The sequence below is a fragment of the Gymnoscopelus microlampas genome, assembly GCF_963454915.1.
Source record: "Gymnoscopelus microlampas genome assembly, chromosome: 3".
Taxonomy (NCBI): domain Eukaryota; kingdom Metazoa; phylum Chordata; class Actinopteri; order Myctophiformes; family Myctophidae; genus Gymnoscopelus; species Gymnoscopelus microlampas.
The window spans coordinates 18,989,931-19,013,007 of NC_139940.1; the positions used below are offsets into that span (position 1 = coordinate 18,989,931).

Below are 23,077 nucleotides of genomic sequence, written 5' to 3' on the forward strand. Positions count from 1 at the left end.
GTGATGATGTCACGTTTGAAAATGGGAAAGTACAAGCAATCAAGAAAAAAAAGTCCAAAAAGTGTCCATTCTTAACACTTACAGAGGTCAAAAGCAGCCAAAGTAGAAAAATAACAAGAATGTTATTGATTTAGTCTCTTTGCTCTTTAGATACCAGTTTGATTTATATGGGGGCAGAGTCTTTTTATTTCCTTTTTTCTTTTTCTTTTGTAAGCTCATGATGCAAGATGTTGTCATAAGGAAACACATCTAGAAATACCAATGTCAGTGTGGTTCTGTGATATTGAAGTGTGCTGTTGTTTTTCTGAACAGTGTGCTCATTCTCCTCACATTGGTGATGGAATTAGACAAGGAATCATACATTAAGTCTAACAGGGGAATTTCTTCCAGGGAACACCAATTCACAATCACAGCACATCTGTGGCTCATGTTCAGTCTGATGTTTTCTTGTCCCTTATGGGGAAATCCATGCAGCTTACAGAAACAGCAAGGTTAGGAGCATACATTATGTGATATAATATGGAAAGACAAAGAGCAGTGGCTTGGACAAGGAGTAGAGGGTTGGCAGATTTTGTCTGTTACAGCTGAGCAAAATTAATGTCTGTTTTAGCCTGTACTGTAGTTCCCAAAACCTGTCACCTGAAAGGAAGTGGAAGCCAGATTTCACAAAAAGAGTGTAAAGGGCAGTCTATGATATTCTGAACTTCATAGAGCCATTGTTTTGTGTGGACATCTACAGCAGTGATTTTCCCCAATGACACCCATCACATTCTGGTACAAGAGTGTAAATATTTAACCACTAAGTAACTATAATACTTTGTTACAGGAGTAGTCCTCAGGCATCTATATGTGAGCACAAGCTCACAATGCATCGCATTGGGACACGTTGTGAGCTTGCATTAGACCTGCTACTTTTTGCCAAATGTTTACCCCTGAATAAGGTTCATATTGTTAATATTCACCAAGACACCAACTCACATAGGCTGGCTAAAAGACATACTGACCTGCTTCACTGTCAGTCAGTATCTATTTATCTAGCAGAGAAAACAAATCTCTCGTTCTGACTCAGTGCAGGATGTTTCTTTAACATTTTGAAGACGCTGCAAAATCTCCTGTGCCTATATTGTTTGTGTTGAAGTATAGCCAAACAAATGAGGTTAATATTCCACTGCCTGCAGTGTTGCTACCTGCTGTATTGCATGTGACAATAAACTATGAACTACTAATATACTAAAGTCCCTTTCTTATAATGTAAGGCACTGTAATGTTTTATTCAATATTTGCATCGGGTCACATTTGTCACTTGAGCAATGTACACTTATTAACCAGAATCTGAATTAGAATAGAGTTTATATTGCCAGGTACTGTATGTTTGCACTAAAGGAATTGGTCTTGGTCAGGTTGTACACCTAATAACAACATAATTATGAAATATTTACACAGCAAGTTCCCAAAAACATAAATAAATGTGTGTATATATATATATATATATATATATATATATATATATATATATATATATATATATATATATATATATATATATATATATATATATATATATAATCTATATGCAAAATACAATCCAGAGGTGTGTGTCAGAGAGAGAGAGAGAGAGAGAGAGATGCAAAATACAATCCAGAGGTGTGTGTCAGAGAGAGAGAGAGAGAGAGAGAGAGAGAGAGAGAGAGAGAGAGAGAGAGAGAGAGAGAGAGAGAGAGAGAGAGAGAGAGAGAGAGAGAGAGAGAGAGAGAGAGAGAGAGAGAGAGAGAGAGAGAGAGAGAGAGAGAGAGAGAGAGAGAGAGAGAGAGAGAGAGAGAGAGAGAGAGAGGAGAGAGAGAGAGACTGTCTGAGGAGGAGAGGGTGGTGTAATGGTAGTCCCAGGGCTAGTAAGGGGCAGGGGGCTTGTTTGAGGGGGTAGGTATAGTGGGAGTCCCAGAGGTCTGTCAGTGGGGGGCAGGGGACATGTTTGTGAGCTTCACTGCCTTGGGGATAAAGCTGTAGAAGAGGCATGAGGTACAGTAGTGGACACGACAGGCCGGTGCCACTTGCCGGTTGGTAGTATTTGTCCAGGGTGAAGGGGGGGGTCAACGATTATCTTTCCCTCTTGCTTCCCAGTCCTGGAGTGATAGCAGTAAGATTAAGAACTTGGTATAGTGCACACTGTACATCCGCCGACACAATGCATTTGTCAAGATACGCCATTTCCACCTGCTATATGAGTGATTATGTAAATTTGACCATGCCGTTGATCGTGACTTTCACCTTCGACCTTAACCTTCCAAAAGTTCATCTCGCCTAAAGTTATTCCATTCTTGATTACCATGACCTTCGACCCAAAAATGTACCATCTCTTTGGGCTAACTTACTGATCATTCCCACAAAGTTTCAAGCAATTCAGCCCATTCTCTAGTTATGTTTCTAACAGGTAAACAATGAGGCAAAAACATAACCCCAATCCAACTTTACTGGCAAAGGTAATAATAATAATATCATCTATTAGAATTGAAAACTCAAATTATTGATTTCACACACACACACCTTGTACAGTCCTAGACCTTGTTCAGCCAAGCCTACAAGAACTGAATGCATACACTCTGTTATAAAGCTAGTGACATTACATTACATTACATTACTGTCATTTAGCAGACGCTTTTATCCAAAGCAACTTACAATAAGTGCATTCAACATAGGTAGGGAACGAAAACTACTAATCACCCGAAGTCTTAAGTGCATTTTCTGCAAAAACAAGCAACCAAGCGTATACTGTACCTAGCGCTAAGGTAAAAGTGCAATAGCTACCTTAAACAGATGAGACAAAATAGCAAAATCAAATAAGCAAGAGCTAAAACAAATAAGAGTATCTACTAAACAAGTTCCAATAAAACAATACAACAATAAAACAAGCGTTCGTACAACTAGTTAACAACAAGTAGGCCAGGCAAAGAGGAAGGGTGACATAAGTGACAAAATAATACTTACCGGTATACTAATGAATGAACTGAAAGATTGAAATAGCATTTGTGTGGGCTGAAGTATGAGCAGCAAAGGATTACCTCGGTCTGTTCGGTCCTCGTGTTGCTGAACTAAGCGAAGACTAGTTACAGGGAGCTCTGGAGTATTAGCAGCAATACATATTCATAACTTTGGCTGTAAAGAGAGTGTCACTCTATTACTGTTCCCCTAAGAATTTGTAATAGCTAAAGGTCAGAGAGATTTTCTTTTTTTTTTTTTTTTTTACTGTTAGACATTGATTTTTCTTGCTTTTGACATAAAACAAAGCCAGCCACAGTGCATGCCAGGCTGCATGCATGAGTGCTTCTAATTTTCACATGCAAAGCCACACCATTTCTGCACGCCGAGTGTATGGGGAGGGTACAGTATCTGCATTCGATGCACTCCCATGTTATTCTGACAAACTGCAGCTTGTTGGTGTTTTGGCTACTGCTGTGGGGAGTTAGTGGTTGTTCACCCTTTTGGTCAACCCATTAAGACCTGAGGCCGATTCTACAAATGACTTATAAATCAGTAGTTCTCAAACCTTTTCGAAATTCAAACACTTTCAAGATTTTTCAAAAATGTTGTGAGCTTGTAGATCAGCTATTTTTGAATGGTCAACGCAAAAATCTAAAATGACAGATGCTTTCCCGGTTTTAATGGGTTAAATGTTGTGGTCTAACTACAAGATTAGCTGGGGGGAAAAGCAACAACTTCTTTTTTTTTTTACATGCATACCGGTAGATCAACTATTTAAACCATAGCCTACTACAGGTTTCACTCTCTCTTCATCAATTTCACTTTTATTTCCTTGTTGTAGATACAAGATTGCCAGTGCAGTGCAGATGATAATTTATGTATGTAGAAACATGAATATATATTTTTTTTCTCCACTGAATCTCTTACAACAAACTTTGTCTTGTGAAGTAGTTTTCTAGATTGTATTCATAAAGATCACTATTTACATTTCCTGACAAGGCAGTTTAAAGTAGACTTACTCACTAGTAGACTAAATGCACCTTAGATTAACTGAAACATATTTTACATGCATAGTTTAACAGCTTCAATACAACTTTCATGAGTTGGCATTTCGTCAATGAGTTGGCTCTCCAAACAAGCCTTTTCCAACATTACCATAAAGTGCTGGCCTAAAGTGAATATATTCCTTGATTTAGATGTTTGTATTGGCTAATACATTTAGAATGAGGATTCAAATAAATATGCTAAATCTAAATAGTCTAGAATTTGGACTAAGCAGTTACAATAAAATCTTTACAATCATCACAATAGTAAACAGGCTTTTAAACATTACAGCAAATTTACAGAACATCACATGTGATTGTATTTGCATTAGATGGTTTTGTTTAACTTTTTGCAGTTGTGCAGATTCATTTGAATGGTTCTACTTTCCTCTGTTGTGGATATGAATGTGTTTCAGGGTTTTGAGGGCGAGACAGCTTTTGAATGCGGCTGAAAGAGCCATCTCACAGAGGGACAAATTATGAAAACAGTTTGCCACAATTAGCAGCTGATGTTTCCATTGCGCTAGGACCTCGGAGACTAATTAAAGGCCTTTGTATTCTTGTCTATAGGACACATGTTAATCGGAAGGCTATTGACGGAGGTTCACAAGAACAAGTCCTAAGTGTAAAGCCTAAAGTGCCTGAATTTGTGTGAGCTGGTTGTGATGAATGGCATTCATTCTGATATAATAAAAAGGGAACTATGTTCCATGTTGTTTGCTGGCCCCATGCTATTAGAGTCAATTTCACAGGATGCTAAAATGAAATGCTTTTCCATTATTTGATGGAGTTGACTAATTCAGTGTACATAAGCCTTTGCCATTGTGCTTATGCCATTATTCTAAAAAGGGCAAAGCAAATTATACACAGCGATCTTTCCTCCCAAGGAACAGGTTCCCCCTGTTTATTAAATTTGTTAAAGTGCTCCCAAGCAATACGCATTTTATCCTCTTAACAGTCAAATTACTATATACTCCAGCAATTACTTAATGTACTCTAATGAGATTTTCCCCCCCATGAAACGGAAGGATTCATTTATTTTAATGTGACGCCGTCCACAGGGCACTTTATGCATCACATCCCTCCACAATCCAGGGGCTCTGGAGTCATAAATAGTGAGATCAGCTTGGCTTTCTGAATTGCCACAGAGCAACAGAGGTGTGTGATCCCATCACCCAGTCACTGGGATCTCGTCTGGGGGGAGACTAGTGGGTCACAGGTGCAACTCCTGAGCTTAGCTAACTGTGCCTTCTCCAGCAGTATTGAAATATTAATGGACAAATCTATTGATTGGAACCCTCCACTATTTTTTTTCCAGTTTAAATTACACACACACGCGCACGCACGCACGCACGCACGCACGCACGCACGCACGCACGCACGCACGCACGCACGCACGCACGCACGCACGCACGCACGCACGCACGCACACACACACACACACACACACACACACACACACACACACACACACACACACACACACACACACACACACACACACACACACACACACACACACACACACACACACACACACACACATACTCACTCAATACAGTAGCAAATGACTGAAAACTCTTTTTTATCAATTCTCTTACAAAGATCCTGTATTTTCTTCTCTTTTTTTTACGCGCCCCCTGCTGTTTGCATTGCGATAATTTTTTTATTAAATCGATTTAAATTGACAACAGTTTGAATCGATTTTAATCGATTTACGATAAACCATTACATGCCTAAAATGTACTAATCAATTAATAAAGTCTAGGTCAACTAAGAAAAAACTAATAATTAATCCAGTGGTTCTCAAAGTGGGGTCCAGGGACAGGATTTCAAATGGACATTTACAGATTTGCCACTTTGAGAGTGTACAAATGGAACCATTTGGTTCCATTTGCAGGGGGTCCCCAGCTAAATAAACGGGTCTGTAACTCAAACCAACACTGATGATTTTACTGTCAAAATGTGGGTTGAGAATCACTGATCCATTTCACCAGTGTATAGTATTCTGTAAAGGGCGATCCATTCCTAATGATCTGTTTCATACTCTCATCAGATATACAGGAGTAGTCTCTCTCTCTCTCTCTCTCTCTCTCTCTCTCTCTCTCTCTCTCTCTCTCTCTCTCTCACACACACACTCACACTCTTTTTAGACTTCAAAGGTGATATCCCTGTTTGCACTGTAGCATTCGGCACAGCAGGTGTAATTAAAATGGCATTATATCTGCTTTTAGAAATGTAAAAGTGGTGTTTCAATACTCAATGATACTCTTCTCAGGAAAAACATGACTTTCAAATAGTAAATAAATCAAATATTTTTTCCAAATAGTTTAACTTTCATGTCAGCAAAATGTATTATTAAATTCAATTAGTTTAGCTTTCATGTCAGCTAAATTCATTATTAAATTAATGAGCCTACAATACCAAATTATGGTTATTTAATTTAGTTTTTTATCTCTTCAAATCCTCCTCCACTTCTGTATACACTGCAGAGTCCTCGGTGTTCATTTATCACATTCTCTGATGTTGAAAGCATTGCAAGTTAAATCCTTTGATTATTTGACTGTATTCCCTTCCCATGGGCCCTATATTTAGTTGACCATTTTCCCATTGGCTGAATTATTATATTTGCCAAAATACAAAACAGTTGTGAGCGTTTTGGTGAATGTTCCCCCCAGAACAGGGACGCAAATGTTCAGAAGGTTTTATATGTTATCATGGGTCTTATATAATGTTCTTGTTTCTTTTCAGGGGGGATTTTTGAACAAACCGAAGGACCTGTTCCACTTGTCAGCGCAGAGGAGCTTGCTTTTAAATTTGCTGTCAATAACATAAACAGAAACAGGACTTTGTTGCCAAACACAACTTTAACATACGACATACAGAGGATTAATATCTACGACAGTTTTGAGGCTTCAAGGAAAGGTGAGTGTCTTGATCTGTGTTTCTTGATGGTGAATATGCTTCAGGGAAGTGAAACACGTTTATTGTAGTTTGTAGTTCATTGTTGTGAAATGTTACTGTAATCAGTAACACAATAAATAATGTAATTTAAATACGTGGTTACGTAATTACTTAATTATTTATTAGTTGAATTGTGGATGACTTAATTTAACAGTGAATTGAAGCATTACACATACACATACACATTACACATAATGAAATAGACATGTTTTGGGTTTGGAATGTGCTGGCTAATTTATTACAAGCAAGCAAAATTGGGTTGTGAAAAAAAAAGGAATGTATTACACATTACTTGTTAATTGAAAAAGTAATGCATTACTTTACTGTGGAAAGTAATTTGTTACACTACTAGTTGCATTACTTTTGCATTACTCCACAGCATCCCAGAGCAATCACTGTGATTTTGTCTGAATGATTGCACGTGACAAATAAAAACTTGATCAATATAACATTAAACCTTACATGCCCTTATCAGCACAAATCCCTATCCTAACAAGGACATGCACCATATCTTTCTTTTGTGCTCTTTTATACCATTGGTATTCAAAGTGGGGTCCAGGGACCCCTATGGGTCCTTGGGGGTCCTTGGGTGTCCCCAGCAAAATGTGTTAATATAGCATCAGAATCATTTTAACCACTTTAACAATATGTTATACTTACAAGCAATGCAAGATACAAGCTCATAGTGCGGCACCGAGGGCCGAGCTATGAGCTTGTAGATCTGCTATTTTTGAAAATCCCTGGCACAAAATATTTTTGAGATTTTCGCAGCCAAAATAATCATTTTGGGAGTCCTTAGATTGATTGATGTACTTTATTTAGTAAGACATGAGAACAACAGTACATGGAAGTACAAATTCACAATACAAGGTCTACTAAACTGGGAGACTCATTAAGCGCTTGTTTAAGATGAGATCCCCATGCACACAAATCATCATGACATATAAGAGACAGACAGATATACACAACTACTATATAGAACGTCATTCCTTGACATGAAAAAGTTTGAGAACCACTGTTTTATACCACAACGCCAACAGCCCAGAGCAGAGTACTTTCAAGCAGGTCAATTAAGGTAGTACAGGCTAAAACTGCATCAAAATAAAACTATCGATGTATAAAACAATATGGTCATCCTAACACCAGCTAGTACAAATATCAAGCAGTATTCATGCCTTTAAGAAGAGGCTGAACAAACACCTCCTCCGTATGTGACTGTAATCCCATGAAGCTCAAGGACATTTAATCATCAAACATTCAGCTTACATATACCCCTGACTGAGTAGCTGCAGATCAGTGATAGGTTCTTTGAATGCTATTCATAAAGCCTGTATCTGCAAAAGCTTAATAAAAAAAGAAGTAAAAAAAAACAGGGGCACGGTGGCGCAGTCGGTAGCGCTGTCGCCTCACAGCTAGAAGGTCCTGGGTTCGATTCCCGCCAGGGACGCTGTGGGCGCTGGGGGCGTGTCTTCTCCTCCGCGTCATCAGCGCCCATACCCAGGGTGGGGTTGGTGAAAGGGCCTACTCTGTGTGGAGTTTGCATGTTCTCCCCGTGTCTCCTAGGGTAGTTAATACCCTCACAAAAACATGTAGTAATCCTGGTCGCTATACCGCCTCCCCCATGACAGCCGGGGCGCCTGATGGAGGGGAAGGGAACTGGTTGGAATAACGTGTTCCTTCCACGCGCTACGTCCAACCAGGGAAACTCCCCCCTGTCAGGTGACAAGAAGGTCAGTTGGCTCTCATGCACTGAAGGAAGCATGAGCTCGGCCCTGGCCTCCCTAGCTGTGGGGGACTGGTGTAGCGCTGGTGTAGGGCTGGTGTAGCGCCCAGGATCACTTAGGAAATTGGCACCGGGTGAAAAAAATGGGTTACAAAAATCGCGGGATAAAAATTATAAAAAAAAAAAAAAAGAAGTAATGTAAGTAATGACATAATTGTTTGATTAGTAATGGTAATGTGATTACTGAATTTAGGAACAGTAATTCCTCGGCGCTTGGGCGGTGCAGGGTAACATTAGTCCATCTCGGCTGAGCTGAGTATACTGTATAATAATAATAATAAACTTTATTTGTATAGCACCTTTCATGACATGAAATGCAGCGCAAAGTGCTTTACAGAGCAAGAATACAGTTACAGTTACAACCAATTTAACAATAAAGCAAACAAAAAATAAAATAAAATAAAAGCAAAAGCATAAAACATTAAAATAGGCAATACAGTGAGGACTTAATGAACACCATTGCCCGTTTTCAGGGGAGGGAAGCCGGGTGGGGATGGCGCTAGCGACTCCTATGGGCTGGGGTGGCGCCTATCAGTGGGGGGTGTTGAACGGGAGGAGTAGGACGGAGGCGCTACGTCCTTCCGATGGGGGCTCCTCATTGGCAGGTGAGCCAGTAGGGTACAAGGGCTACAATAATTGACCACTCTAAATTTAGAAAGAAAAGAAAAATAGAAAAGGAACAGTAATGCATACTGCGTTACAGACAAATGTAATTTAATGTAAATTTCATGTAATTAAAGTAATGCGTTACTTTGTAATGTGTTACACACAACACTGCATGTATAATAATAATCCATATTTGCTTGTGGTCTTGGTAGGTTTGTGAGACATAGTATGCATCATGGTATTTTCCTGCTCACTACTCTCTGCCGTCTCTATTATACAGTACTGGTTCCAAATGTCATTTCTTTTTTATTGTAGCCATACAAACCTCCTTTGAGCTTGAAAGCTAGACATCTGAAAAGTGTGTGTGTGTGTGTGTGTGTGTGTGTGTGTGTGTGTGTGTGTGTGTGTGTGTGTGTGTGTGTGTGTGTGTGTGTGTGTGTGTGTGTGTGTGTGTGTGTGTGTGTGTGTGTGTGTGTGTGTGTGTGTGTGTGTGTGTGTGTGTGTGTGTTTGTGTGTGCGCGTGTGCGTGCTTGTGCGTGTGTGTGTGTGTGTGTGTGTGCGTGTGTGTGCCTGTGTGCATGTGTGTGTGCCTGCGGACATGTATGTGTGTGTGTGTGTGTGTGTGTGTGTGTGTGTGTTTGCGTGCGTGTGTGTGCGTGTGTGTGCCTGCGTGCATGTGTGCGTGCCTGCTGACATGTATGTGTGTGTGTGTGTGCCTGCGTGCATGTGTGCGTGCCTGCGGACATGTATGTGTGTGTGTGTGTGTGCGTGCCTCTGTGTGTGTGTGTGTGTGTGTGTATGTTGATTTAGGAGTAATCAAAAGTACTAAAAGTAATCCTTACAGTAGATTACAAATGCATCGACCAAATTAGTAATCTGTTTACCATTACATTTTGATTTACAATTTTAAAGTAACCTTCCCAACCCAGATAATCACAAATTTGAAATACTCAGAAAATCATCGGCAAATGTATATTGTTGAAAATGTAACATGCTTTCTCCTCTTACCATTCTAGCTTGTGACCAACTGTCATTAGGTGTAGTGGCAATATTTGGGCCCTCACATAGCTCATCGTCCAACGCCGTGCAGTCCATCTGCAACGCACTGGAGGTACCGCACATCCAAGTGCGATGGAAACATCACCCAATGGACAACAGGGACTCCTTTTATGCCAATTTATACCCAGATTATTCGTCGTTAAGTTATGGTATACTGGACCTGGTGCAGTACCTTAAATGGAAAACGGCCACCGTCGTATACGATGACAGCACAGGTGAACAGGCTTTCATTTCCACTCTGTCTATAAAGGAATTCATTACTGTATGTCCTGTATAAAAAAATCACAATATGTTTCCCGTGTACAATTGCTGGACATGGGGCGTATTAGTGTAAACTTTGTGCTGTTGTTTTCCCCTAAAGGTCTTATTAGACTACAGGAACTGATAATGGCCCCCTCCAGGTACAATATCAGACTGAAGATCCGCCAGCTACCGCTGGATTCACAGGACACCAGACCTCTCCTCAAAGAAATGAAGAGAGGACGAGAGTTCCGCATCATCTTCGACTGCAGCCATCACATGGCTGCACAAATTCTCAAACATGTGAGTGTGATACTTAATTGATTCTCTGTTGTACGACAGTGTCGCGTACCGGAAATAGCCGATCTAAAAGCACACAATGTGTCACAAGTTCAACATGTCACTTCGTGACCAAAGATAGCCGATATATACAAGCTAAAATAAAATGCAGCTTGCACACTCTTGAGTGCTGCTTCTCAGATCTTCGCATGGCTGGATAGATGAAAGCGTGAGCGCCTCGGCACAGCTGTCAAGCGACACCAATTTACTCATATCAGATCATCTGTTACCAAAAGTACTACAGTCAGAGGACTTACATCAAAAAGAGTATCCGAGCACGGCCATATTGCTTAACAGGCGAGCTTGATATTAAAAGGGTGTTTTGTTGTGACATATGTTGTGTTTGCGGCTGTAATGGTTGGTGGAAGTTTACGTTACGTTACGAAAATTACAAGGTTGTATGGCAGTCATAATATGCGACTCCAGCATGTTAACTGTCCTTCACTGCCATTTAAGATAGAGAATAGACCGTTCCAGTGCTCTTTCCAAAATTAATATTGTGGCTCATAATGTTCTAAATTATTTTCCAGTGAAATGCCTTGTGATTTCTGCTTAAAATCTCTGTCTGGCTGAAGGCACAGTTTGCACAGTATTTGATTTACATTCTGAGGCTCAGGCAGTAATGACAGAATTTATCAGCTTACCCCACCAAAGCTGACCTGCAGGCCACTGCCACTTTATTACATCTTAACAAAAGAGCTATGCCTATCCACAGAAATAAATGGAAAATTGCAAGCATTTAATTTATGTTTTGACTGTGAGATGCGCTGTTGATCTACCACGCTGATGGAGTAAGGAGATAATGGATTTGGAAAGGTTTAGGCATGGTGCATAAAAAATTATCATGTCCTCGCAGGACTACTTTAGTACATTATTTTTGGAATGTTGTTGTGCCTTTTGACGGTGCTCCCAGTAAAATGTATTTAAAAAATATTAATTTAACCATAACTCGCTCAGAGAGCGTGCATATGTGTACAAATGTATGCCCCCTCAGAGTTAAATTAACATGGAGGATTTGACTGGGTATACAACCTGTCCTGGTCCTCGCTGTGTGACAGGATTACCCAGATGCAACAATCCCTCTGTCAAGTTACATGCCTCCTGCAGGTGGAGAGGAAGGAAATGGGGAAAACATGGCAGTTCAGACAGACCTTCTGTTTGGAACATAATAGGAGCCATATCCCAGGTGTCTCTTAAAAGCACTGACCCCTTTTACAATGGTTCCATCCCAGTGGCTCTGTCACGTTTTTTTTTAAGTGCCTCTGTCACCACTGGTGGAGTCAGGGACAGAAGGAGCTTGCTGAAATGAGGTTGATGTAGAATAGAACAGAACAGAACATAACAGAACAGAATATAGACATGAAGAGTAGAATAGAATACCATGAAGGGTGACAAATGGCGTGTGTCTAATTAATTGCGCTATTAGGACAGAATTGTCATGATAATGTTTCAGTCAGCAACTGGCACTTTAATTTATGAGCACACCTGGTTACAATATGACAAATGGCACGACGTTTTAACGCCACATGGTTTCGGCCGACATCGATAGATGAAGCAGAGAATTCACCTTTAAATCACGGGTTTTTTTTATTTACACAACCTTGGCTTTTCTTCCCAACAGATGGTACAATTAAATAGTGTATAGGAATCACTGCTGCCAGGGGAATGTGGTGCTTTTGAATGTAGATTGAGTGAAAGAAGTGGGGAAGGGGAGGAGGGGGGGTTGGATATGGGACAAAGATTACCTCTCTCTGTTGATTGAAGGCTCCCCTTTCTCCTGGGAATACGTCACATGACCCAAGCCATTGCAAACCATTTAAATGCATAGAAAAAGCATCTATGTTGGTTGCTTAAACCACAGCACAGATGCACACGGTGCCACCACAACAGGCAACTGCAGAGACTTCTCCAAAGAACAATATGCTGCGTTAGTCAATGCACTCATTAAAATATTTACCTTTTTATGTATCCTCTTCCTGATGAAAGACTATTTTTGAATCTATGCAACGTTGTTTGTGATATTGATTCCAAATTGCCCTGACATTACAAAGTGACCTATTTCTCTAGTCTCCTCATTCATTCTCACCTTCCCTAACCATCTCTCTCTCTCCCTCTCTCCCTCGCTCTCTCTCTCCCTCTCTCTTTCCCTCCCTCTCTCGCTATCCCTCCTTCCAGGCCCAGACCATGGGGATGATGACAGAGTACTACCACTACATCTTCACCACACTGGTAATGCACCACGCCTCTTAATGCAAATCCATGCACACTTGTTCTCATCTCGCCACCGTTTGAGCAGTTGATGAATGGCGGCTAATTGCCAACAGCCTTTTGGATCCGGTCCATAATATCAATTTTGTTTGACAAACTGGCAGTATAATGGAGTCTTCAGTGTAAACACTCTTCTCCCACGGTAAAGTCAACAGAAATCTTTGAAGAGGCAGATTAAAGGCAACAGATTGGATGTCAGTACTGAATGTCTCTTCTGAGTTTGAAAACTGCAAGAGAGAGAGAGAGAGAGAGAGAGAGAGAGAGAGAAAAAAGAGGTTTGAGAGCAGTGACAGAGATATATGACTGAACTGATTGATGTATTATTTTTTAAGTGAGGAGTAACAATTCCCAAATTACTCTGTGATTACATTAAAGTATGGGATTTCAGACCGGATATTTCATATACCGTATATCTAATTCATTTCTTTGTTATTTGTATTATAATTAAAATGTGCGACTTTTGTGTGTGTGTGTGTGTGGAGGTCATCTGAGTAACATGTCTAGATAGCTGTGAAAGAGCACTCATCTTCTCTCAAGTGTATGCTTTGTGGATAGCACAGCCATCAATCCCGGCGGAGCCCTGCACAAGGCTAATGACAACATAGATTCTGCCTATCTGGTGACAAAGCAACAAGAATGAATACCTCCTTGAATCGTGCTGCTCTAGACTCTTTCTCTTTCTCTTTCTCTTTCTCTCTCTCTCTCTCTCTCTCTCTCTCTCTCTCTCTCTCTCTCTCTCTCTCTCTCTCTCTCTCTCTCTCTCCTCTCTCTGTCTCTTCGGCTCAGTCTCTACCTTTCGCTCTCTCTCTCAGTGGACACGGCCAGTCTGTTGTGATAATATGATATGACATACAGGGCCAGGCATGACGTGTGCTATCGTTCACGCTCTGCAGCGTGGCGATGGCATTGTTCTGCCGTGCGTCGTATTCAAGTACAGTAGCATAGTACCAATGCCTTAATAGTGGAACCCAAAGCCCTTTCCCCCTCTTGCCACACCGTGGCAGTGCAAGAAAAAAGAAAGCACCATATTTATTGAAGGATTTCTTTTGAAACTATCATTTGATATCATGTTGCTGCAGTGATCAAATTTTTCATCATAAAGTCACAGCACTGTGGAGTCCATCTAATGCTGCAATATACAATGTCACATTCACATTGATGGACACACTATTAAGGAGATTATACCTGCTGGCTTGATTTGATCCAAAATGATTAATACGTGCATGGTATAGGTGGCGATACAATTTCTCCCCCACCTAGATGGAATTTGGTGATGTCTGTGTTTTATCTTGGGAGGAGAGGGAAATGCCGACTTATTAGAGCGTGAAAAGGCAACGGCAGGTAGAGAGGTACAGGGTAATAACATCCTTGTCCTCTGAAATGAGTCTGTCATACTGTAGCTTCAGCCTCGCCACCCTACAGGGTTATCTCAAGGAACCAAGGCTGAGAACTGTGATGTTTGGCACCTCTGTATCACTTGTTTATGCACTCAGAGATATATCGTGTACTCCCAGGGCACAGAGGGTCTCTAGAGTATAATGCAGAGGTGGGAGAATGCTAAAGTAGCACTGCTAAAAATGGAATTGGCTATTGCTATGGTATATGTGACTTAAGTCAGCAACTAGATGGCCATTGAAAACATTGCATGTTGTTCTGTGTTTTTTTTATTCATGAAAATAGAGGCTCAGAGCTACATATTGAGATATCACTTGCACAGATTGACGGAAACGTTTTGGAAATAGAGAGACTATTTCACCCACAAAATAACCTGGCCAATGCTGGGTACTGAAACCTGAACACGCTGATGGCTATGCGCGTCGTTAGTGTAATAACTCTGGTAATGCCGGGCAAGCTTATAATGCAGTGCTTCAGTGCCACGTTTCCTACTTGTCTAAAATAGTAAATGGAACTGAGTAAAAGTAACTCATTACTACCCACCTCTGTGCAGGATGACCATCTCTGTGTTGGGTCACTTATTCAGTATTTAATTCTCTGATAGCCTGAAATGTGTTAATGGCACTGCAGATGTCAGGAATAATAATGCTATAGAAACTCCTAAAACTACTGCGAATTTTAATGTCACTGGGAATATTAGTGGCCTTCATTCATAAAAGAGAGTACTGCATTTTTAATAGGGAGGAGGAGTTAAAATAACAACCAAAAAACACTTTAATAACTGGAGGCAAAGTGAGTGTCTTACATGTTCCCATTGACGCAGCGGTAACCCCACAGGATGCAAATGAAATATCTATGTTCATCCAAATGTCTCTTTAGAGCCCCCTGGCCCATTGCGACGCGACATGTGTTGACATGCAACCTCATACTTCAGCTACAATCTCTGTCCCAGACATTATGGTGTCTCAGATTGAATTGATGTTTCATTGCCAACGGGTTGTTAACAGTTGCATTATTAATGTGCTCCAGGAAAATCGGATTTTCTCTTTTTCTTTTCCCTTTTAGACTATACATTTAATTGTATTCATTTTAGTGAGAGCAAGAGCATCGCAGATAAGCTCAACTCAGATGTTTTTTCTCAGATGGACATATCTTTTACTTCTAGATTTATACTTTGATATACGATGGTGTCGTGAACCGAAAATAGCAGATCAGCAAGCTCACAACACGTCTCATTGAAACGCATTGTGAGCTTGTAATATTCAGAGGACACCATCATACGAAGGGGTATAAGCACAAGTATTAGCTGTTCACATTTTATTTCACTTATAACAGCATGTGCTGATGCTAAAAGGATCCCTGCTGCTTTTGTCCTCATCTTCTTACCGTACGTGACGCCAAATGAAGGCAAAGGTCACGGCAACAATTCATAAGACCCAATCCTGACAGAATAACTGAGAACCCATCCTTCTCCCTCTAAAGGACCTGATGGCCATCGACTTGGAGCCATATCGCTTCTGTGGTGTCAACATGACCGGCTTCCGCATCCTCAACGTGGACAACCCCCAGGTTGCCACTATCGTGGAGAAATGGTCCACGGAAAGGCAGATACCACCCAAACCAGATTCGGGTCTCCTGGAGGGCATCATGACGGTATGTTTTATTTATTTATTTATTTTATTAGCAACCTAGCAACATGGATTCTCTCTTGACAATATAAATACTGATGTGCATCCATGTTTTCAAGTGGGTTCAACATAGCCTCAGACTGTCAGGCTTTAGCATTTATGTCCACAGAAGTAGGCTTTTGAATGAGAGTGTCACTCCCTCATGCAAACGTCATTTGTGCATTAGAGGAGTTAAAAGCAAGAGTGAGCCCCATCCAAGACGGAAATGGGAAGACTCACCATCTCCGGTTTACTTCCCATATCTGTGTGAAGTGGGCGGACGCCTTTTTCGGAGACAGGAAGCAGGTTGGAGTCTATTCATTTCAATGTGCAAACTTTCACGGAAATCACACGCTGCGTTCATGATTTGAGGCATTTTGTTCAAACAGACCTATCCAGCAAACTTTGAAAGCCAATGTTAGCCAATTAGGATAAAATATGGAAAATTTGACAGATCCGTGTTGATCACATGACTGATACTGTGTACCGATTTGCGTGATGTTTGGACAAAAATCTGTAGGAGTGATATCAAAAAATGTGTTTTGAAAAAAACGGCCTCCTGGTGGCAGGCCAATCTGAAAAATTCGGGGCAGAGGTTTGGCTTTGACATCCAGGGAGTGTGTTTCACAGTTTTAAAGCGGCCGGGCCAACAGTGCCGGAGATTAGCTGTTCACAGACAGACACACACACGGACGAACAAACGAACACGCGGACGGACGGACGGACAGGGTGCAAAACATACTCTCTTGCCATGCCCTTTGGCCTGGCGGAGACAATGAAGCAGCTCACAGAGAGAAACTCAATGGAAGAGGCAATGGCGGGGCCCTGGAGAAAGCCAGGAATAAGGTGAATACCCACAGCCATCAGCTGAAATAACCTTTGCCCTTTATTCCAGACAGATGCAGCTCTGACCTATGATGCGGTCCACATTGTGTCCGTCTCCTACCAGCACGCACCACAAATGACCGTCAACTCACTGCAGTGCCACCGGCACAAGCCCTGGAGGTTCGGAGGGCGCTTCATGAGTTTCATCAAGGAGGTGATGCGAATATTATCTTTTTATCGTTCGTATTCAACCCTATCTGTCTGTCTGTCTGTCTGTCTGTAGCCCGATTTATACTCAGTTGTATGTCAGTGTCGCTGAAACCAGCCGATCTACAAGCTCCCAGCGCATCTCATCCACAACATTTTGCGAGCTTATTAGAGCTGCTATTTTCAGCGTGCGACAATGTCGTACCACTGAGCATAATTGAAGTCATTCAGTGCCAGACTTCTTTCTGGCTGTGTTTGCCCAGTGCCAGAGATTTCTGTTTTTTATATCTTTTCAACTGGTCACAGAAAATGTATATCCGTTATGGATGGAGGCGGAAATCTTCGGATGGCGTTGTTTCCGGATCCTTGTGAGTTGAAAGTGAAAGTGATCACTCGGGTTATAGAGAACAGCGCGATCTTTTATAAAACCACTATAAAACAAAAACACGTCAAACACGTCATTGGCACGAGGGCCTTTGGGAAAAACACGTCAATGGCACTGGATGAGTTAAGGCCAAAGATGGCAATTCCTGAAGCTAAAGCTTCTATAAAGTGCATGTGTGACCACGTCCTGATATACATGAGGGGTAATTACAAACGAGATACAGCTGGGCCAGACAGAAACTAAACTAAGCAAACTAGAACAGGTAACATATTACACATAGACATATAAGACCTAGACAAGACAGACAGTGAGGCATAATTTTAACTGTGACAATACATCGCGAATATTATCAAGGCATGCCTCCAGGCAGAGATTTGCACTCTATTGAGCGCGCTGTTCTAGGATCCACGTAAAAATCGTCCACACACACACACAAAAGCCATGACAGACACGTCAAAGCAGTGCTGTTGTCGCCTTTGTATAATTCCCGGTATCCGTAACCTATTTCCCAGATGGCACTACTGTAACCATCTTTGAAAGCACACAACTTGTATAATCGGCTCTTATTCTGTTCAATATGAGACTCGAAGAGTGACTCAGAGCCGACAAATCGGGCTTTTGGAAAATAGTACTGCTGTGAGCAAGCACAGCCAAGCTCACAGAATTCAGTCTGACCGGGATAATTAAGTGTAGGAAGGGTTACCTCCACCAGCACCGAATGCAACTGCCGGATACTCCTCTGTTTGCCCAGCAGTAGGACAGCGAGTGTGTGTGTGTGTGTGTGTGTGTGTGTGTGTGTGTGTGTGTGTGTGTGTGTGTGTGTGTGTGTGTGTGTGTGTGTGTGTGTGTGTGTGTGTGTGTGTGTGTGTGTGTGTGTGTGTGTGTGTGTGTGTGTGTGTGTGTGTGTGTGTGTGTGTGTGTGTGTGTGTGCGTGCGTGCGTGCGTGCGTGCGTGCGTGCGTGTGCGCGCGTGCATGCACGCTTCAGTGCCTCTGCGTGTGCCTGTGTCTGCACGTGCATGTGTCTTTCTGTGGGGGTGGGTTTGCAGGGTATCAGGGGATGGTAATAGGGGGCAGTAATGTGTTTTCCCCCTCATGGGGAATCAGGCAAAGGAGATGGTTGTTAATTAACTCCATGGTCTGGAGGGAAAACGCGTTGGAGGCGTAAAATGTAATTAAATAAAAAGGGAAATGCAGCCCTCGCTGATTGTGTTTGTGTTTTAGGTGTACGGGCGTGTGGGTGTGAGTTTATTTTCAGTGAGTGATAGGGTGTGTTATAGAATGTGCGCTATGTGGGCTGATTAGTTTTGTTGGACTATGTTTGCCCATGCTCATCTGCTCATTCACAATATGGTATCGTCGCTGTCAGGCAGAAACCTTGTATCTCCATAATTCAACTTTTTATGATTTTTTTGTTGACACATTGCCTGGTATTAATTAATTAATTAATCCGCTGCTACCAGCGTTTTTTACCTTATATTGACGATCTATATTGACGAGCCCCGGCTGCCATGATGTGCACGCCGATGTAAACAAAGGCTGTCTGGGGGTAGGGTCTCGTCTATCCACCGGAACAAAAATGTTGTAACCGCGATCGGCCATTTTGTTGCTATCGGCCGTTGAATAAGGCTCGTTTCCACAAAAAAAAGAAGAAATCCGAGCTAGATGTGTTTTTCCACAACTCATAACATAGGAGTGGACGGAAGTGATTTTTTTTTGGGATGACTTCACATCCGTCCATTCCTTCTGTCAGAGTCAAGGGATCATTCCTAAGTTGCGTTAGAGTGTCCTCTTTTTTTGGGGAATTGACGGAGACGAGTCAATGGTGGTCAACGGCGGTCAATGGACATACAAGGTTTGCGCTCCCGACAGCTACAGTACGATATTTAATATAAAAATGTTTTTAATATATAATATTATATTTAGTATATAAATACATATCGCGTTTTTTTTTTTTTCAGTCCCATTGGGATGGTTTGACGGGCCGCCTGTCATTCAACAAGACTTCAGGCCTGCGCACAGACTTTGACCTGGACATCATCAGCTTAAAGGAGGATGGCCTTGAGAAGGTAAATCACCATTGAAGGGCTAGAGTGCCAGAACATTTATATTTTATGATGAACTTTTGGGTTGCCATAGCAGCGGTCCTCCCATCACACATCGATCCCGAATCTGTCTCCTGTTAGTGTTGAAGTAGGTATTGTCATTTCAAGGCATCCCTGTGATGGACATGCCATTATAGGCAACATGTCGCATTGTGACATGTTGTGAGCTTGTAGATCGGCTATTTTTGCTATTCATCGCACGACAAAGGGTATAGGGCGTAAGTGGTTAAGTGCACAGGTGTCTCACACATGCAAATCGCAATTTGCATTTTAGGCATTTAGCAGATGCTCTTATGCAGATCGACTTACTGTACAAGTGCAGAGATCAAGATCAGAGTTGTGTCATCCAGCCGATCTTCACATTATCATCCTTTTGAATGGGGCCATGACATCACAGTCACCAGACCTTACAAAATATAATACAGTATATCAAAGTGCAATAGAACAGTAAAAACAATCGTATGAAAATAAAACACAGCTGTTATGAGTTCATAATCAAGTAGCCTTGGGAACCAATGCATAATCAAGTAGCCTTGGGAACCAATGGTTACTGAGCCATGTGGCCCATACTGTAGCATTAGGCAGCTTGATGTACATCCCCCGGCCATGATGTACAAGTACACCCGCTGGACATGATGCTAGTATGACGCAGGGACGTACCCCCTATACAACCCTTAATGCTGAGTGCCAAACAGGGAGGCATCAGGTGCCATTTGTATCGTCTTTGGCATGACTCGGCTGGGGATTAAAACCTGACCTCCCAATCTCAGGGCGGACACTCTAACCACTATAAGCTATGAGTTCATAGTTTAGTAAAAAATAAATAGCTCTTAAGTTTTGATTTAATCATTTTCAGTACAGACTGCCTTTATGATTGAGCGATGTAGTTTATTCCACAGAAGTGGCACATGATGGGAAGATGCTCTGCCACCTACGGATTGCTTAATTATCATAGAGGCACAGAGATAACCAACATCTGGGATCTGAGCGCACGCGGCGGTATGTAGGGTCTGATGAGGTCTGTTAGGTGAGATGGAGCAAACCCCATGAAGTGCTCTATACAGTATGTGATGCATATTCTCAATCTCAAATGAATGTATAAATTACAGCTGAATCTTTCATAATGTAACACAAAATGTGTCTCTTAATCAAGGTGTCAGAGTGCAAGATGATTACTTGAACTCTCTGACACTTGGTAGTAGAACACAAATCCCTACAGGCTGTAAGTGGAGTACTAGTGCAGCGCTAAATAATTTTTGCGCTCAACACAAGTGGGGCTCCACTAACGGTAACACTTTTAACAGAATGAATAAAAACATGAAATATTGGAATGATGTGGCTTTTGATGCGCAGAACATAATGCAAATCTGACAGTATCATTTACCACCTAACAAGGAAGCAAATTGGCCGTTTCAACATAAGCATAAGTTAGTGGTTCATAAAGCAAATTGGATTAGGGTACACATTAGGGTGTTAATTGCAGTCTCTTAATGGTAATTTGAGGTGATGCCTGAAATGCAGTTTGATGGTAATGGGGTGTATAAACACTTTTTTTTTCTTTTGCCAAAAAAGGGGGAGGGGAAAAAAGGAAGTGCAAGGCTGGTAATGTAGAACTTATTTTATTATGTTGTCAGGGAGAGGACCCCGTGGACTATAACAGCTTTGTCTACTAGAGGTTTTTCATACATTATGCATACATCAAATAGGGATAAGTTCCATTATGACTCCCTCAAGCTCTCCCTAAAGGCTGACGACTATGATATCTAGGGCTTTTCAGCTTGTAATGATGCTGCGCAAGAATGGAGCTTGTGATACGGCTAATTCTTTTCCCTTGCACTGACATCCTGTCCTGAATGCTGCACGTACTGTATGTGAATTTGTCTCACAGCCATTTTGAAGTCTTTTTGATGGCGTGTATAATGTCTTGTCTTTTTGTCAAGTTCTACACTACACGCATGTATCCAGCTGTGCTCAGTGGATTGTTAGGATTTTGTACATGTATATCCATGGAATCGGCTTTTCCAGGCTGTTTGAGCCTGGAAAAGATGTGGACATTTTCTGACTAATCCAGTGTAATTGAATATTAGCCCAAGTTTGAGCTCATCCTGGAATAATGAAGAGGTTTCCAGAGTAGCATTTTCACATGGCATACTCAGAGGGAGGGATGGAGTAGACATGGAGAGCTTTCCCTGTAGTCGCATGGGTAAATAACTTGAACATTGCTTCTGTGGCTAATCGTGTTTAATGAATTGAGTTAATTGTAATTGGGCACAATTAGAAAGAATGTTGCAAAGTGGATGGCATTTTACAGATATTTTTAAAATTCTCTCTCCTCGAGTCCTCTTTGGCAGTGTGACAAAGTGTAACTAATGTGTAAATTACAGCATATGCTTCTCGCTGGATAAGACAGGGAGGACATTATCAGGCATTTTTCATGCTGTCTGTTCTAGGCTTGTGTGTCTTTAAATGGATCCACCTCAAGCACAAGCCCTTGTGAATATTAAATGCTGTGTGTGTAGTTATGGAGGAGCAAAGGGGGGGGGAGATGGGTTGGAGAGAGATGGTTGGAGAGCTTCTCTTGCAAACAGAGATTGTTAGCGACAGCCACAGGACTATTTGTGGTAATGATATGTTCCAGAGTGTGTCTCTACAATATTCAGAGCTTTTTGCCCGAAGGCTGCTCTCATATATAACTCCCTTTATTTGTTCAGATCTCTTGGCTTATCTTAGTGCAATTACTCATAGCAAAACTTCTCCCACATTGTAATCCGGTCTTTCATGCCAGCAAACCCATGCTGTTTCAAAATTAATTGAAGCCATTTGTGTTTTGCTATACTCCTAGTCCTAAGGGCAGAACACTGCAAAGATACAAGACCTGAAATAGCCACGTGAACACACAAGGACGCCTATTGGGGTTGTTATTTTTAATTCAGTTGCGTTGGGATTTCTCTCGTCAAAAGCAGATTATGAAACAGTTTGAAGCTACACATGGCATTGCCAACAAAATCACATTGTACAACCACCAGACGTGTGCACGTGTACGGCGCGCCACTGCCGGTGAAAACGAGTGCACCTTTTTCAATCTGACTGGTTTTCCAATCATACTGTAGGATACTGTACACAGGAACAGAGCATGTGCAGAGCATATTAATGAGTGAAGGAATGTTGGTCAAGGTGGATAAAGTGGGTTTTCAAGAGCTTTCTCAACCAGTAGTGT

At 41.5% G+C, this 23,077-nt stretch overlaps 1 protein-coding gene across 1 annotated transcript in view; it reads left to right on the forward strand.

The window, feature by feature from the left end:
- The window catches only part of grik3 (glutamate ionotropic receptor kainate type subunit 3), a gene marked incomplete at its 5' end in the record, with an annotated part of 116,230 nt that overhangs the window by 56,214 nt on the left and 36,939 nt on the right, over positions 1–23,077 (forward strand). Inside the window, 7 exons of the mRNA XM_084052113.1 lie at positions 6,771–6,944; positions 10,389–10,646; positions 10,793–10,974; positions 13,186–13,239; positions 16,156–16,326; positions 17,236–17,379; positions 19,717–19,824. Of these exons, the coding sequence (XP_083908239.1) occupies positions 6,771–6,944; positions 10,389–10,646; positions 10,793–10,974; positions 13,186–13,239; positions 16,156–16,326; positions 17,236–17,379; positions 19,717–19,824 (1,091 nt within the window). The remainder of the gene's footprint in view (positions 1–6,770; positions 6,945–10,388; positions 10,647–10,792; positions 10,975–13,185; positions 13,240–16,155; positions 16,327–17,235; positions 17,380–19,716; positions 19,825–23,077) is intronic.